Consider the following 17,801-nt stretch of genomic DNA (forward strand, 5'->3'; position numbering starts at 1 on the left):
GGGGTCTGGAAGCTGGTGATGGGGCTGGGGTCTATTTTTATCATGTCAAAAGAGGAAAAAGCACCAATCGATTCTCTCTTTCTATGTTTGTTTTTTTCAGATTCCACATGTGAGTGAGATCACACAGTATTTGTCTTCCTCTGACTTACCTCACTGAGCACAACACCATTAAGGTCCATCCATGTTGTTGTAAAGGGCAGCATGTGTCATTCTTCCTCACAGATGAATAATATTCCATCGTCTTTATATACCACGTCTTCTTTACCCATCCATCCACCAGGGGACACCTAGGGTGTCTCTGTGTCTTGACTACTGTGAATAACGCTACAATGAACATGAAGGTGCAGATATGTCTTCAGAATCCTGATTCCAGCTCCTTTCAATATATACTCAGAAGCGGGATTGCTGGATCATAAGGTAGTTCTAGTTTTAATTTTTTGAGGAACCTCTATATTAAGCAATCTTATCATGATCATCATTCTGCCATATATACATACATACGATCACTGCGTTATACACCTTACACTCACACAGTGTTATATGTCAATTCTATCCCATAGAGCTGGGAAAAGCCCAGCAGGAAATATAATTCCATCTACAATAAACCAGCTGTGATTTTCCTGAGGCTGCCCTGACACGGGGTCCCCTCCCAGGTTGTCTTCCACTTACCATAGATGCTTTGTTGTACAGACCGGTGGACAGATGGATAAAATCATAGCTTGAAAATACTGAATAATCTGCTAAAGACATAACACCCACAGCGATGAGGGTATATGCCAAAGGGATACAGGAGCTGCTGAGAGAGCGCCCAATGGCCACAGCAACAAAATGAATCAGGCATAGCTTTAAATCATAACCTGTGTAAAAACATAGCCCCGAGTCCATGCTAATATAAATCCATAATTGAGGAAATAAAGAGGACAAGAGACACATCTCTCGGGCAGAAACGTTCCACATAATTTGTAGACGCTTCGTGCTCAAGGAGCCGGGGCACAACGCCCACCCCTTAAGTGTGGGCCTTGCATAATGACAGCCTTCCAAGGAGGAGTAAAACGAGGAGAAGCCTGAGAAGCCCACCTGAGCCGAGTGGCAGAGGCCAGCACCACGTCGATCCGCCAGGTTGACAGCGTGGGCCCAGATGCGAGGTGATGAGGACACTTCGCCTCTGTGGTCCTCCTCCCAAAACCCAGGACCGCCTAACCCTGAGAAAAACATCAGACAAATCCCAATAGATGGGGCACCTACAGGACGCCTCCCCAGCACTTCTCAAGGAGCTGCCAAGGTCTTCAAAAGCAAAGAAGATTTGAGAAACTGTCACAACCCAGTGAGCCTAAGGAGACATAATGACCAAAGGTCACGGGGGACGTCAGTGGGGTCCTGGGACCAAACAATAAGAAAAGCAAAAGGCATCGGGTGAAAATGAAGCAGATCTGAAGAGAACATGGATTTTAGTGTCAAATGAGGTATCAGCACGGTAACAATCGCACTGCACTAACCTGAGATGTGGACAGCCGGGGAAATGAGTGCCGGGTATATGGGAACTCTATTATCCTCACCATTTTTCTATAAATCTAAAACTGTTTCAAGATTTAAAGATGATGTTTAAAAGTACTTACTAAAAGCAATTTGGGGGAGAAAATCCTTGCAAGGCTATCCACCCGTCAGCAGCAGGGCCTGCCAGGCCAGCAGCTTTCTAGCACCGTCTTCACACCTCAACACCTGGATGGTGCCCAGGGCCCCCAGCAGACATGTCCTCAGCCTTGCGGAGCCTCTGGACACAAGCGGGTCCACCTGCTTCAGCGTTAGGGCCATTTCTGGAAAGTGCAGGAAGGGCCTTTAGACAGACAAGATGAATCAAAGTGGGCAGGAGCCCCGTGATGGGAAGGGGCTCACAGAACAGTCCACATCTGCATGCATTTGGAAATGTTCAAAATGAAACTCCAAGAAGGCCAGAAGAGTGGTCGAGAAGTGCTGACCGCCCACATGAGGCTGGGAGATGACCCACCACAAAGGCCATGTGGGTCGAGCCCAGGGGTGTGATCCAGTGCCCGCAGGGGCTGGTTGGGAGAGTCCAGGGTGTAAAGGTTGTAAGGTCTTGGCCACAGAGAGAAGGACCGTGGGCAGTGGGCAGACGCTCAGGGTCCCTTGTCCTCGTGCCCAGGGCTGGACACGGACCCTCTGAGATGCCGGGCCTGTTTAACAGGCCTGTTCTCTCTGGGCCTGAGACGCTGCATCACTTACCCAGTGCAGCATGCCGACCCCACGATCTGAGTGGTGGATGGCGGTATACAAGCAGGGCAGCTGGGGGTGGCTCCTCAGGCCGGGCAGGGCTGGATTCAGCTTCAACACCATCGACCTATCTACTCCCCTTCACCTGTTTAGTTATGCATTTATTCCTTCTTTATGTTTTTCCCTGTAGCATTTTCTGTTAAATCTCAGGTATCCTGTTAAATTACCCCGGATCAATTCAGTAGGTGCTTCAAAATAATGACATATTTATTATAAAACCAGAAGCCATATCACACCTCAGAAAATAGTAGCCAAATATTATTAACTATTTGTAGCCAAATATTAAATATCTAGTCATGATGACGGCTGAGAACTGTCTTCTGACACCAAGCTTAGGGAGACCTTCAGGGTGAGGGCTGCCCCTGAAACACCTCAGCCCTGACTCTTGGGCCTTCCTTCAGGCCTCAACCCAGCAAACACACCCTTCGGCACCCCCGTGTGACTGTGGGTTGGGACACCTGCCCAAGGCCACTGGGGCCTCTAGGACTGAGCCCTAGTTAACGATGAACGAACGGATGCTCTCGCTTCAAGTCCCGCTGCTCCTTCCCCCACACACTAACCTCCAGGCTTGCCAAACGATGTACCTTTGCCTGGACATCCCTCTGTCCCTGGGCGTCTGCACAGCTGCTTCTTCTGCCTTCAGTGCTCTCTCTCAGCAGACACCTTCTCATCCATTCTGGAAGCAGCCGCTGCCTTTTGCTCAGAACCCTGCCCCGAGCTGGCATGGCAATGCCCCCCATGCTCACCTGTTGGCCGTTGAAGCGCCTGTCACATCTGCTGTGACTCTTCCCCAGGGGCCAGGGGTTGTGCTGGAGATCTTCCCTCTCCAGGGCTCAGCACAGCGTTAAGCGCCGAGTAACTGAAAGGATGACTACTTTATCACATATCCTGCAGGGTAAAGGACTCTTAATTATAAAAAACACAAACAGGAAGAGTTTTGCTTTCAAAAATGATGGACTAACAGTGATAGAATATACCGTCCCACCTGAACCAATCGAAAAGTGGACAAAGTATATGAGAATATGGTCTGCAAGATACTGGTCATCAGGCAACAAAGGACAGTGACCCCCGGAAGATGCAAAACAAACAAAGGGAGCCCTGGGGTTGTCCCAACTTACTGCCTGGAAAGAGTTGCCAGGCTGCACTGCAGGGAGCAGGACCCAGGTGGAGCTGGGCGGGTTCTCAGAGCTGAACACATAGAGCCAGAGTACAGAGGGACCAGGATGGCTAGAGGTCACCCACAGAATGCCTAGGAGGAGAGATCTGCCCAGAGAGAGAACCCAAGATCGACAGAGCATCCCCCCTCTCAGCTGAGAATTAGCCAGTTCATGTGGGTGGAAACTGCCTCAGGCCAGAGAAAGAACCACAGGAGGATCAGAGGTAATGGTTCCCATTGTTCACACAGGGCCCAATATTAGTGCTTGTTCCTATTACTTTGTCCCAGACAGAACGTCAAGGTTCATGGGGCAATGGGTTGAGTGCTCAAAATCTGGGACTTGCCTTAATAGTGGAAAATCATTACTTCTTGACTATGTACTGCTCTTGCCCCCCACCCCAAATAATCTCCAAAAGCGAGACCCAAAAGGATCAAACTGCTTCCAAGTAAATTCACTGCAACCTGGAACAAAACTCGAGAATATTCACAGAAACACAAAACTATCCAGCACCCGACAAGGAAAACCCATAATGTCTGTTGTCCAGTTAAAAATCTCCAGGACTTCTATGTAGAGGACATTTCAACAGAGGACATCAGGAGGAGGTATATCAATCAATTGAAACCACGCCAGAACTGACACAGGTGTGAGAACTAGCAGACAGAGCATTTTAAAAGTTGTTGAGACAGTAAGGCATATGGCCACAAAGCTAAGCGGAGACATGGAAGATATTTTGAAAAGACCCAAAAGGAAATTCCAGAGATAAAACTATAATGTCTGAGATGAAAATTACACCAGTGGGATTAATGGTAGATTACAAATTAAGAAAAAAAGGTTAATGAATTTGAAGACATAGCATAGAAACTATTCAAAAGGAAACAGAGGGAAAACTGTTTTAAAATTAGAGCATTATCAAGCTGTGGGCTAACTTTAGGTGGTGTGTAATGGTGATCCTCAAGGAATATGAATAGAAGAGATATTTAAAGAAATCACGGCTAAACCATTGGCAAATTTGAGGAAAACTGTGAATGTGTAAATCCAGGAGGCTCAGAGAACTCCAAGCACAAGGAAACTACACCAAGACACATAATAATCAGTTTGCTAAAACCACTGTTAAAGGGAACATCCCCAAAGCAGCCAGAAACAAATATACGTTACATACAGAGGAACACGTGTAAGAAAGACAACAGACTTCTTGTTGGAAACAATGTAGGAGGGAAGATAGTGACAAAACATCTTTAAGGTGCTAAAAGAAAACACATAAATAAGCAAATATCAGTAAACATAGAGCTCTATACTTAAAAAATATTATTCAAGAATGGAGGTGAAATAAATGTTTTTTAAGACATTCAAGAGATGAAAGAATCTATTACAGATCTGCTCTGTAAGATATGGTAAAAGGAGTACTTCGAGCAGAATGAAATAATACTAAATGGAAGAATTGATCTACTCAAATAAGGACATCAGAAATAGCAGGTATGTGTGTTACTCATACTGTAAATGAAGTGGTGTGATAATATACCTTCAGTGTGGTATAATAAAGCTACACTGTGAGAAGCAGACACTAATATAATAAAACAGAGTTGAAGCTGAAAAAAACCATAAAACTGAACCATAAAAATATTCAATTAATCCATAGGAAGGCAGAAAAAGAGAGTAATGGGAAAAAAAGAACAGCTGAGAAAAATAGAAAACATCTGCCAGTGTGGTAGTTTAAAATCTAACTAATAAATATTCACATTAAATGTAAATTATCTAAATGCCCACTGAAAAGCGGATATTGTCAGACTGGATAGAAAAGTGAGGTCCAACAGTGTACTGTTTTGAAGTAACTCACCCCCAAAATAAAGACACAAATAAGTAAAAAGTAATGAGATATGCTATATTAATAGGGTGGATATGTTAATTTCAGGCAGAATAGATTTCATAGCAAACTATTATTGGGAATAAGTATGGCCATTTTGTAATGATAGAAGGATCAATTTATCAAGAGGACACAACAATCCTAAGTGGTCATGTACTTAATTACAGAATTTCACAATATGATACTTGAGGTAAAAACTGATAGAACTGCAAGGATAAATAGAAATCCACAGTTATAGGCAAAGACTGCGATGACTCTCAGTAACTGATAGAACAAGTAGACAGATCAGTAAAGATACAGATGATATGAATAACGCTGAAAACTTACTCAATGTGACAGAAGTTTGTTCAACATCCCGCCCAACAAGAGCAGTGTTCCATTCTTATCAAGGACAAATGAAATATTTACCATGATAGACCATATTCTAGGCATAAAACATGTCTCAGATTATTTTAAAGGACTCAAGTCAGGCAAACTATGTTCTTTGTCAACAAAACTAAATTAGAAATCAATAAAAGAAAATCTCTAGAAAATCTTCTGAATGGTTAGAGGCTAAATGACCCCCTTCCAAATAACTTATGGTTCAAAGAAGAAATTAAAAGGGAAATGAGAGAGTATTTTGGACTGAATGGAAATGAAAACACAACTAAAATAGTAATTGAAGGAAGTGATGATGTGATTGTCTCAGTAAACACAGAAACAATATTTAGAAAATTTAATATCCATTTCTGACAAAACCCTCCAAAATCTGGGCATGGAAGGGAACTTCCTCAACCTGAAAGAGCACCTGTGCAAAGACTTCAGCTAACAACAGGCATAATGGAAAAGACTGAAAGGTTGACTTCTAAGATCAGAAATAAGACAATGATGTTCATTCCAACTACTTACATTCAACATTGTGTTGGCATTTCTGGCCAATGCAATAAAGTAAGAAAAAGAAATAAAAGCCATCCAGATTAGAAAGGAAGAAGTAAAACTGTCTTTATTCACAGAAGTTAGGATTCTGAAGGAACTTGATGGAATCAACAAAAAGATAATAGATCTGATACCCGAGTTTATCAAGTTTGCAGGATATAAGATCAATATAAAAAGTCGAATGAAACTCTGTAAAGTAGGAACAATCAAAAATTGAAATAAAAGTTATTTTAAAAATTAATAAAATATCATTTTGTACCAAAAATATGATAAATATGGCAAAAGGTGGGAAGATCTGTATACTGAAAACTACAAAATATTGCTGAGAAAAATTAAATAAGATCTGAATGGAAAGATACACAGTGTCCATGGCTCAGTAGACTCAAAACTGTTAAGTTGACAATTACATCCTAAACTGATTCTAAAATTCATATGGAAATGCAAATAATCTAGGAAAGTTAAAAGAAAAAAATGGAGAACTAACACTATTTCATTTCAAGACCTTCTGTAAAGCTACAGTAATCAAATCAGCGCATAAAGACAGATAAATAGATGAGTGGTGCAGAGTGGAGAGTTTAGAAATAGAGCCACGCAAATGCTGTCAGCCAGTTTTTCACAAAGCTGCAGAGAAAATTCAGTGGAGAAAGGACAGTCTTTCAAACAAATGGTGCCAGAACAATTGAAGTATTCGTATTCAAAAACATAAGCTTGTATGTGTAACTCACACCACGTACAAAATTACCTCAAAATGAATCATAGATCTAAATGAAAAACCTAAAACTATAAAAGTTCTAGAAGAAAACATGTCTGAAACATTTTTGGTCTGGGGCTAGGCAAAAATTTCTTAAATAGGACACCCAAATATGTACTTTATAGAGCAAACTGATGTACAGGACTTCATCAAAATTAAACACTTGTGCTCTTCAAGTGACACTGTTCAGAGAATGAAATGGCAAATCACAGACTGGGAGTAAATATTTGCAAATTACATGTCTGATAAAAGATTGTGTCTGGAATATATAAAGAACTATCAAAAATCAAGAAAGCCAACAACTCAGTAAAAAATTGTGGGTACTTTCCACAGAAGTGTTTATTTGCCCATATGCAAGTAAGCCCATTCTTAACATTATTAGTCGTTAGGGAAATGCAAAATAAAACCACATGAGATACTGCTTTATACCCAATAGGATGATGCCAATAAAAAAGACCCCAGGATGTGAGAATATGCAGCACATAGAACTCTTATACACTGCTGGTGCAGATGTAAGGTGGGACAGTCATGTTGGAAAAGAGTTCGCCATTTCATACAAAGTTAAGTTTGTAGCTGTGATATGATCCAGCCATTCTACTCCTTAATATTGACCCACAGGAAATGAAAACATGTGCTTATACAAAAACTACACATGAATGTTCACAGCAGCTTGATGTGTGACAGCCCAAACTGTAGGCAACCCAAATGTCCATCAACAGGTGAATTCAGGAAAAACAGTTGTATCCATGCAACGGAACATTACGCAGCAGTAAAAAGGAATGAACTATTTATTGATCTCTTCAGTAACGTGGATGAATCTCAAAATAATTTTACTGAGTGAAACAAGCCAGAAAAAAAGGAGGATATACTGTCTATAAGTCCATTTTTATAGGTATCTAGGAAATGCCAACTAACGTATCATGACAGAAACCATGGTTGGATTGGGCAGGGAGGTGTGGATGGAGGAATTGCAAAGGGCCAGTGGAAATAGTTTCAGGAGATGGATGTGAATACGTTCTTTCTCTTGATTGTGGTGATGTTTTCACAGGCACACACACGCCAAAATTTATTAAAAATGTCCACTTCAAATGTGTGCTTTTTATTGTATGACAATTACTTCTCTTGTGATGGTTAATTTCATGTCCACTTGGCTGGACTATGGTCCCCAGTTGTTTGGTCAAACACCTGTCTAAATATTGCTGTGAAGTTATTTTTAAGGTATGATTAACATTTAAAACAGCAGACTTTGAGGAAATAGATGACCTTCCGTTACATGGGTGGGCCTCATCCAATCACTTGAAGGCCTTAAGAGAAAACACTCCGATGTCTCCCAAGAAGAGGGAATTCTGCCTCTGGATGGACTTTGGACTCCAGCTTGACCTCACCTCTTCCCTGGGTCTCCAGCCTGCCTTGTCCTGCAAATTCTGGACTTGCCAGCCTCTACACTTGCATGACCCATTCCTTAAATCAATCTTTCTCTCTCTCTCTCTCTCTCTCTCTCTCTCTCTCTGCCTCTCTCTCTCTCATTGGTTGTGTTTCTCTGGAGAACCCCGACTAATACACCTCTGTAAAGCTGTTATAAATATCAAAAGATACAAAAGATGAAAACCCATATTCCCATTGACAGCATATTTAAAATTACAAATGGAAAAATTGTCCCATGATCCATTCAACAGCTGAAAAAAAAAGATTTATAATATAGGTGAAAGACTGGTAATACCTACTGTTGTCTTATTTATACCTTTCTGTATTTTTTACATTTCAAAAAATTGAAAGAAATTAATTGCAAAGTTAAAAGAGTTCTTACTCATCAATCATGAAAAGACAAAACACCAGGAGAAAACTTGGCAAAGGATATAAACAGTTGATTCACAAAAGATGTTAAAATGACATATACATGTTAATCTTCATTAGAGCAAATAAACGCAAATGGAAAAAATAATAAGAACTTTTTATCAACCAAGTAATTGTCCAAGTTACTTGAGTCAGTAATAATAACCAGGCTGCTATGGGTTGACTGAAATGGTTACTGTCAGGTACTGTCTGGAGAAATGTAAATTAATATAACATTATTTGGAAATTCATTTAGTAATATATAGCAAGACCTTAAACCAGTGTCCTTGTTTTGACCTAACAATTCTAGTTCTATGATATTTTTCCACAAATAACCATAACTACAGGAAATGATTTAAGTACAAGTGTGTTCATTGCTGAAATCCTTAAATAGTCTAAATGCTTTCTAAATGCTTAGAAATAGTCTAAATGTCCCCAAAAAATGATTGATTAAAAAAAAGGTGGTATTTATGCATTACAGAATTTCAGACTGCATGGAAACAACGTTCTGGAAGAGTATGTGGTGTCGTGAAATAACGTCCACTACATATAAAGAGCCTGGTTACAAGAGTTATGGACCCAGCAATTTCACGCCTAGGTATGTCTCTGAGAGTAATGAAAACATATGTCTACACAAAAACTTGTTCATAATGTGACTAACAGCATTATTCATAATAGCCAAATGGCAGAAGGAACCCAATATCTATGAATTAATGAATGAATAAACAAGAGGGGTCAAGCCATACATGGAATATTACTCAGCCATTAAAAGGAGAGTAGCATTGATGCCAGCCTACAACATGGATGAACCTTGAAAACATTACGCTAAAAGAGAGAAGCCAGTCACAAGAGACCACATATTCCATGATTTCATTTATAGGAAACGTCCAGATTAGGCAAATCTATAAAGAAATCTATAAATCAGAAAGTAGATCAGTGGCTGTCTAGGGCTTGCCAGGGTGGTATGGAGGGCTCTGGGGTAACAGAGGGTCTGGGGTTTGTTTTTGGGGGGGGTGATAAAAATGTTCTAAAATTGATTGTGATGATTGCACAGGTGTTTACAATTATTGTATTATACACTATTTAAATGGGTGAATCATACCCATACCCAAATATAATGTAAATTATATTTCAATTAAGCTGATACAAAAATAAGACAAAATAAAGATGTACAGAGTGAATGTGCCAAAAGAAGTGTAAAGTTACTAACAAAATGCCAAGTGTGGTTAACTGAGGGGTGGAAGGAAGGAACATTTGATTTTCTTTTTGCTTATCTGTCCGTTTTACAAATTTTTCTGTAAGTGAACTTAACTGCGTAATGAGAGGCAGGGGAGCAACAGGGCTGGAAAGCACCCTGTCTGGAGTCAGACTCCCTGGGTCCGGCCTCTGCTGGCCCTCACCAGCTAAAAATACTGCAGCGGCCCCCTTACCTCCTTCCCGCCCCAGCTGTCCCACTTGTAAATTCAGAAACGGAGCGCTTCAGGGGATGGTTCTGAAGGCTGAGTCAACCGTCTCTACCTGCCCAGAACATGGAATAGAGCCTGGCACACAGGACAGAAAAAGCACCACTTATCATCAGGAAGACTGAATCGATAAAATGGGTAATTGTTCATAAAAATGACACATAGATTCCCTCTACCAAGTCCCTGGAAAGCACTGTTGCAGGGGCTGAGAGTTCCACCAGGTTGCTCTCCATCTCCTTGGAGATCACAGCCTGCACCTGCCTAAACTTCCCACTCCTGCTTCTGTATCTTCTGCCCTTTGATACTTCCTTCTGGGCTGCAGCTTCCCCATCAGCCTGAAAGCTCACAGAGGAAGCGGCTGACCTCACTTATTTGCTGTCTGCAAGGAGACACTGCTACCCTCTTCCCAGTTTTCTAGTCAGAATCTTGGAGTCACTCAGGACACCTCCATCCTGGTCCCCCCCTTCCCATTTCCCATGGCCGGTCAATCCCGTCTCCCGAACAGCTCCTGAGTGCACCTGTGTCCCCTCATCCCCTCTCTCCCAGAGAAGCGGCCAGCCCGCCTCTCACATGGACTTGCACACCTGCTGCCGACTGACTGCTGTCCTGCCTCCCCTCCCCCACCCTCCCCCTGCACTCACTTTGGAAGTGATGTCTTTCCAAACGCACACGGGAGACGAGGGTGCCAGCCCTCAAAGGGAAACCGGCCGTGTTTCCAGAGGAGGGGCAGCCAGGCCCACCACAGTCCAGCCCTTTAGCTGCCTGCTACCTAGACCCACGTGTATTTTTCATAAAAGGGGACCTGCTTTTTCATAACAAAGTCCCTCCCCGTTGTCCCAGTGGAGACATCCCATCTCACCCAGTTAAAACATCCTGCTCAGTTCAGGAGCTCTGGGAGCTGCCAGGGAGCCTGGCAGCCCATGACAGAGTGACAAATATGACATTCAGTATGGAGGAGAAAAAGCAAATGGGAAAACCACAACCAATATTCCTGTTTTCAGAAGCAGAGCGGGGAAAATGAGGCACGCTTATCTCGAAGACGAGCCAAGATTTCCTGCCCAGACTTGGAAGGAGTCGTGAGGACCCACCCTCACGAGCCACGCCTCCTCTACGGGGTCTGTCCATTCCTGCCTCCGTGGCCACCTGAGCCGTCCACAGTGCAGGGCGCCCCTCCCCGGGCCAGGTCTCAGCAGCCCTGTGACTATCCACTTGATGTGGGGTGAGACCCAAGGATTTCCTCGGGGTTGAACACTTCCATCCCTTGTTTCCTAGGCTTGAAGTGAAGGTGGTGGTGTGATTCTCTAATAAACTCACCCGAGTTTCAAAATTTCACGTTCTATCAGTTCTGGCTAGTAATCAAAACCAGCCACTCAACAACAACAAACTGTCACTGGGTAGTATGCCTGGATCCAGAGCTGGCTTTCTGTTGCCTAGCAACAGACTTCAGCGCTCTGCTCATCCCCATCCTGTTTCCATCTTGGTCCCTCACGGGGCCTCCAGGAACCACCGGTGTCTGTCCCTACTTCTGGGCTGCCTCCTGGCTGTGCCGCTGTGATCAGGTCAGGATCGGCGGCCTCCGGTCAGGAGGCCCCAGCCTTGTCTCTTTTCCCACCACCTTACCCCTTCCGGCCTCACTGGGTTTCCAGCTCTCCATGTCCCTGGATTCGAGTCATAAGCACCAAGAACTCCATTATTCTTCCTCTCTCTGGTGAGAGTTTTCAGTACAGGGCATGAACTAGTCGATCCACTCCGACTTCCTGAAGTTTTCCACCTGACAAAGGTTCTTTGCTCGAGCAATCTTCAGTCAGGCTCCAGAACCTTCTCTAGGCCCTACTTCCTTGTAGGATCCACTTTTACCAAGAATGCTGCTAAGTCTGTTTATTCAGAACCTGATCAGGCTCCTTGCCCTCCCCCACTCCCCCAGGTGACCTCTGACCACCTGGCCTGCCTGCAGCAAGAATCCTGTCGGGTCGGCTTCGCCGGAAGCCCTCCCACCCCCCCACCCCTGATGTTTCCTGTTATTCATTTTCCATCCACTGACTCTCACCTGCTCCTTGGCCATAAATGTCCACTCACCCATGCGGCAGGCGGGGTTGAGCCCAGTCTGTTTCCCCCACTGCAAAATCCTATCCCAGTGCTCCCTGTACACATCATGATGGTTCTGAATAGAGTCTGCCTTACCGTCTTCAACAAGCGTCACTGAATTTTCTTTTTTTTAATACATGTCAAACTCCTGACATTGCGGCCACAAAAATCTCCTGGCCTGAGTTTCAGGATGAAGGAGACTGTTCCATTCAGCGTGTCCCCTCCTTCTGCTCAGACCACCCTCCCCAAACATCCACCATCACCATCTCCTGCATCCTTCGCAGGACAGCCCCGATCTATCCGTCCAAGTTCAACACAGACCACGTCTCTCTGTAGAACAGTGTTTGTCAAGCAAAGGAAATTACAGTGAGCAAAAATTATTGGGTGGCCAACCAGCACTTTAAGAAATGAATTAGGATAGAATCGAACATATCAGAGGGTATTGAGGGTATAAGTATTGTTCTGTGAAACTTTCAAGTGTTTGTCTGCCTGTGTGTGTGTGTGTGTGTGTGTGTGTGTGTGTGTGTGTGTCTTAAGGATGGCACCAAAAATGTTTGAAAACCACTGGAAGCTTCCCTGGGACGCCCTTATGGAACCCCACAACCTGATTTGGGCCAACTCTCCTCTCCTCTGCCCCAGCGGGCTATCTAACGGCCCTCCCCCCTTCACAGCACCGGCCACACTGCACTGTAGTGGCTGGTTTCCTAAAAGAGCCACACATTTCCAGGGGACAGAAAGTGCATGCCTGGTCCACTTTCCCTCCTCCAGCACCTGGCATCTCGTAGGTGCTCAGTAAATTGACGTTGAGTAAATGAATGCCCAGAACAATGCACAGGATGAAATGCAAGGTGTAACGTTTTTACAAGGTACATCCTTTTAACAGGATGAAATCAAATGAATGAATTGTGAAGGCGATGCAGGCATCCAGGGCGGCTCCATGTACTCCGGTTGAGGCGCCCCTCCCTGAGCCAGAGGCAGAGGGGACAAGGGGTCCTACCCTCTTGCCCACCCACCCCCGCCAGTTCTCAGGGGTCCAGGTTCTGCAGCACCTCCCTGCCAGCCATGGGAGACGGGCAGCCGCAGTTGGGAAGACACTGAGACGGGAAGTCAGAGGACTGTAATTAAACAGGACCAGAAAATGTATGAAGAAGATCAGCCTAGATACAACCATATTACAACACCAGCCCTGTCCGAGCCCCTGGCCAAGGCGCCCACGGAGCCGACCCCTGGGTCCAGACAGACCACCTGGCCTGCGTCTTCTGCTCTCTGCGTGCTCGCTTCCCCCACTGTGTGTGTGTGTGTGTGTGTGTGCGCGCGCGCGCGTATATGCATGTATGTTGTGTGTGTGCGTATATGCGATGTGCACATGTGTGTGATGTGCACGTGTGCGTGCTCCTGGGAGAGCTGTCCCCTCACGCCCTCACGCCAGTCTCCCTGGTTCCTCAGGGGCCTCCCCAGCCAGGACTCAGGCGAAAGGAGGGACATGAGTGAACTTCTTCCATCTCTGCTTCTCCCAGCTATTCAATCAGCGCTCAGGCCCTCTAGTGGCTCCTGAGAAAGGGTCCCCAGCTCCAACAGTACCTCACGGGTCCCCAGCTCCCCGTCCTCACGCAGAATCCGGAAGAACCCCTGAATTGGGAAGGATGCGTTTCTATGGCGTGTCCACGAGCCGGCAGGGAGGCAGTGCTCAGGCGGACGGTGTGTCTGGGCACCGCAGGGTCAGAGCCTCCCCGGGTAGCTGGACCATCTGGTCAGCACCTGGACTTGGGAGCTGTCTTGCCGAGGGGACAGGAGAGGGAGGAGTGGGGATGGGGGAAGTGACCTCAGAGGACGCACTTTCTCCGTCCTCGGCATTAACACAGGAGACCAGTCCCGGGTGGGGAATTTAGAGACACAAGACTGGAGCCTTGTGAATGGTGCGCGCGGAGACCGCTCACCGAGGCCAGGACAGTAGGTAGGGGTGGAGGCACTGCAGAGGGGCCGAGGACAGGGCTCCTGGGACGTGTGTCCTGGCCTGGCAGTGCCCGGCCTGGGGAAAGGAGCAGCCTTTTCTGGGTGCTCAGCTGACTCTGCGCGGGTCCAAGGCTGTGCTCTCCAGGGGTTTGAGGACGCCAACAAAAAACCCAGAACAGGGATGACAAGGCCCATCCGCGTAAAGGGTCCAAAGCCCCCTATACTTGGAATAAACTCTGGTAACCCCAGCCCAGGCAAGGTCTGGGACCCAGCGTTGTAGGCAGTGGCGGGGAAAGGATGTAGGCGCCAAGGGCCTGCGGACCACACAGCCCCAGTACACAAACTTCACGCTGGCCGGCCCGTCCCCCCCGCGAGGTGCCCAGGCCGCGGGCGCGCCGGGCCGTCTCTGTCGCCATCCAGAGGCGCGGTTCCGGCGCTTCGTCCGCTCGGCCGCCGCCGGCCTCCCCAGCCAGCACCTGGGCCCCCGCGGGGCCCCCGCGGAGCCGGGCACGCGCACTGGGGGCGCCCCTCGCATTGGTGGCCGGCGCGCCGAGCCCGGGCGCGCAGCGACGCCCAGAGCGGCAGGGCCGGCGTCCCCGGGCTCGGCGGGCGCGGGCGCGCGCGGCGCGGGGCGGGCCGGCGCAGGGCGCTGTGGGCCGGAGCCCGGGCGCGGCGGCGGCGGCGGCGGCGGCGGCGGCGGCGGCGGCGGTGGAGGATGGCGCGCGCGGGGCCCACACGTGGAGGCCGGCGCGGGGGCGCGGGCAGGGCCGGCTGCTGAGACGCGCTGCTGCCCCCCGCGCGGGCGCCGCGGCTTCAATGGCGCCATCGCCCAGGACCAGCAGCCGGCAAGATGCGACCGCCCTGCCCAGCATGTCCTCAACTTTTTGGGCGTTCATGATCCTGGCCAGCCTGCTCATCGCCTACTGCAGTGAGTACCGCGCGGCCCGGGTCCTCGGCCGGCCCTCCGGTCCCGGCCCCGGCGCCCGTTCCCCGTTCCCGGGCCGCGGCTCCGGCGGGGCGCCCCGCGGGCCGCCCGGAGTCCGTGAGGAGTTGCGAGCTCGGGGCGCGCCGTCCCCCGGGTCCCCGCCGGTCCTGCGCTGGGCCGGGAGGGCGAGGGGCCGGCACTTCGGAGGCCGGCGCCACCGCTGAGCCTCCCTCCTCCGACTCCGGGGCAGGGCCCGGGCACCAGGCCCCGGGTGGCGCGGCGCGTCCCTGCGCGGCGATGCCCGCGGCTGCCCGGCGTGCCGCCGCCACTCCCGGCCCAGGCCCGCGATCCGAGCCGAGCCGGCGGCTTCCCGGTCGAGCCGAGCCGCGCGCTCCAGAGGCGGCGGCAGGTCCGGGGCGGGCGGGCAGCGCTGCCTGGGCTGTCGGTGGAGCGCCTTGCCCTGAGCTTTCCGCTGGCGACACTCCGGCGGGGGACGCGGCGGCCGAGTCCGGAGCGGGGCGCCTGGGGCAGGAGCGGGGCTCGGGTTAGGTCGCGCGGCTGGAGCTTCTGCCTTCCCGGGAAGCAGGCTCGCCGGCGCTTTCCTAAAAAAGATAAGTGAGGGCTGGGGTGCCCGGAGAGGGCTCGCCGCTTCCACCGGCATTTCGCGAGTAGGGTCCGAGGACCCGAGCCGGTGAACCAGTGGGTCTGGCGCGGGGCCACGGGCTCGGGGCTGGGGTGGCGCGGGCTGGCGGGCGCCCGGGGCACAGGCTGGGGGCTGGGGGACCGGGAGCAGGGTCGGGGTCTGCCTGGGTGTGTCGGGGGTGCTGCGCCCGGGGCACAGGCTGGGGGCTGGGGGAATGGGGGCTGGTGGGACGCTGGGCACAGCCTAGGGACTGCGGTGGGAGTGGATGGTCAATGCTCCGGACACGGGTTCGCGGCTGGTTGGATGGGTGGGGAGTGGTCAGCGTCCCGGGCACAGGCTCCGGGCCGGGATGGCGCGGGCAGGTGGGCTCCCCGGCCGACCGCCTGGCACAGGGTCCGGGTCCCTTCCTATCCCAGCGGGAGGAAAGGACGGGCGCTGAGGAACACCTGTCATGGAGAATTGCCATGGGCGATGGAAAAATATGGATTCTTTACCAAAAAAAAAAAAAAAAAAAATTGAGGGAGAGAGAGGGAGAGGGAGAGAGAGAGAGAGAGGCCGGCGCGGAGCCTCGCTCCCCGCCACCACCTCGCAGCTCTCGGCCACCTAGCTCCCAGCCCGAGCCTTCGCTCTCTCCAAAATGGGACTGCGGCGGGCCATGGAGACGCGGGGCGCGCGCGGTCGCGGAGTCCTGGGACAGCCCAGCCCCCCCTCATCCTCCCCGAATGGCGGGGGAAACCCGGTGCTCAGAGCAGGAGTCGTGCTGCTGGTCTCAGCCGGGTTGTGCATTTCGCTGCAGTTGCTGGCGACGCGTGGGGACGCGTGGGGAGGGGTCTCCGAGCGGGAAGGTTCCCCGTGGGGCCGCAAGCCCGACTGCCCAGACTGGCACCGCCATCCCGGCTGCACCCTGCCTGCTCCTCCGAATGCGTTCCTGCGCTGGCTGCCTGGAGGGGGGCTGTTCTGGGGGTTTGAGCGAGGTCTGTGCCCTCTCCCCAGCTCCTCGCGGCCATCTCGGGGCCCTGGGGCAGCGTTCCCAGGGTTCCAGAGAAGAGCCTCAGCCGGCTTCCTTGGCCATGGGGAACAGGTGAAAGGCAGGTAAACTCGGGGCTCACCCAGGAGGTGTCATTTAAATGCACTTCCTGGTGGCAGCATGGGAGGGGGGCTCATCCAGCAGTGTTTGGGAAGGGGGTTGTTGTGCCCCAAGTCCCCAGGCTGCTGTCCCTCCCCGGCTCTGGGGACAACATCGTTGGTGCCAAGGCGAGAACCCGGCAACAACAGGCTGGCTGGGGAGGCAGCCCTCCGGGTACAGAGAGGAGCAACTGCTAATTGTTGTTAAGTACATGACACCTCCGCCCTGCCCTGTGGCTTCAACACTTCCCACCCCAGGTGCGCCAGCCCGGGCCTTCCTTTCTCACCTTCTGTGTGCAGTCTCTGCTCACTCCACGCCCCCCCCCTCCCCCCAGCACCTCCTGAACCTGAAGGGGGACCCGCTATGTCTGTCCTGACACTCACACCTTTGCCAGACTGCTGCCTGCTCCAGGTGGCGGTCCGGGGCCTGCCCGCTGCTCAGACACTTGGTGGAACCTGAGATCCCATTGGACACTCAGGCTGCTTTGCGGAGGCCTCCCTGGCATTCTGGAAACAGCTCTTCCACCAGGACGACGACATTTGGTAAAAAAAAAAAAAACCCATCTACTCCAGAATGGCGGAAATCATTAATAGCCGAAGCTTGGGTTAACCACATTTTTATGGTTGTTTCCACCTCCATGGAACGGAATAACTGACAATAAGATAACGTTTTTGGACACACCCCATTACACCAGAAAGGCACTTGGAGAAATTAAAACATTTCACTAATATACAAAGTAGACATATGCACTTGGAGGAATGAAAACACTAAAATGCGAACTAGACATAATAATAATCGAT

General features: G+C 49.4%; 1 protein-coding gene across 1 annotated transcript in view; it reads left to right on the forward strand.

Annotated features, from left to right (window-relative positions):
• Positions 1–15,123: 15,123 nt before the first annotated feature.
• TAFA5 (TAFA chemokine like family member 5) overlaps positions 15,124–17,801 on the forward strand; it is a gene marked incomplete at both ends in the record, with an annotated part of 161,998 nt that continues 159,320 nt past the window's right edge. The window contains one exon of the mRNA XM_082850477.1: positions 15,124–15,235. Within this exon, the coding sequence (XP_082706603.1) occupies positions 15,124–15,235 (112 nt within the window). The remainder of the gene's footprint in view (positions 15,236–17,801) is intronic.

The sequence above is a fragment of the Leucopleurus acutus genome, assembly GCF_964270905.1.
Source record: "Leucopleurus acutus genome assembly, chromosome: 11".
NCBI lineage: Eukaryota > Metazoa > Chordata > Mammalia > Artiodactyla > Delphinidae > Leucopleurus > Leucopleurus acutus.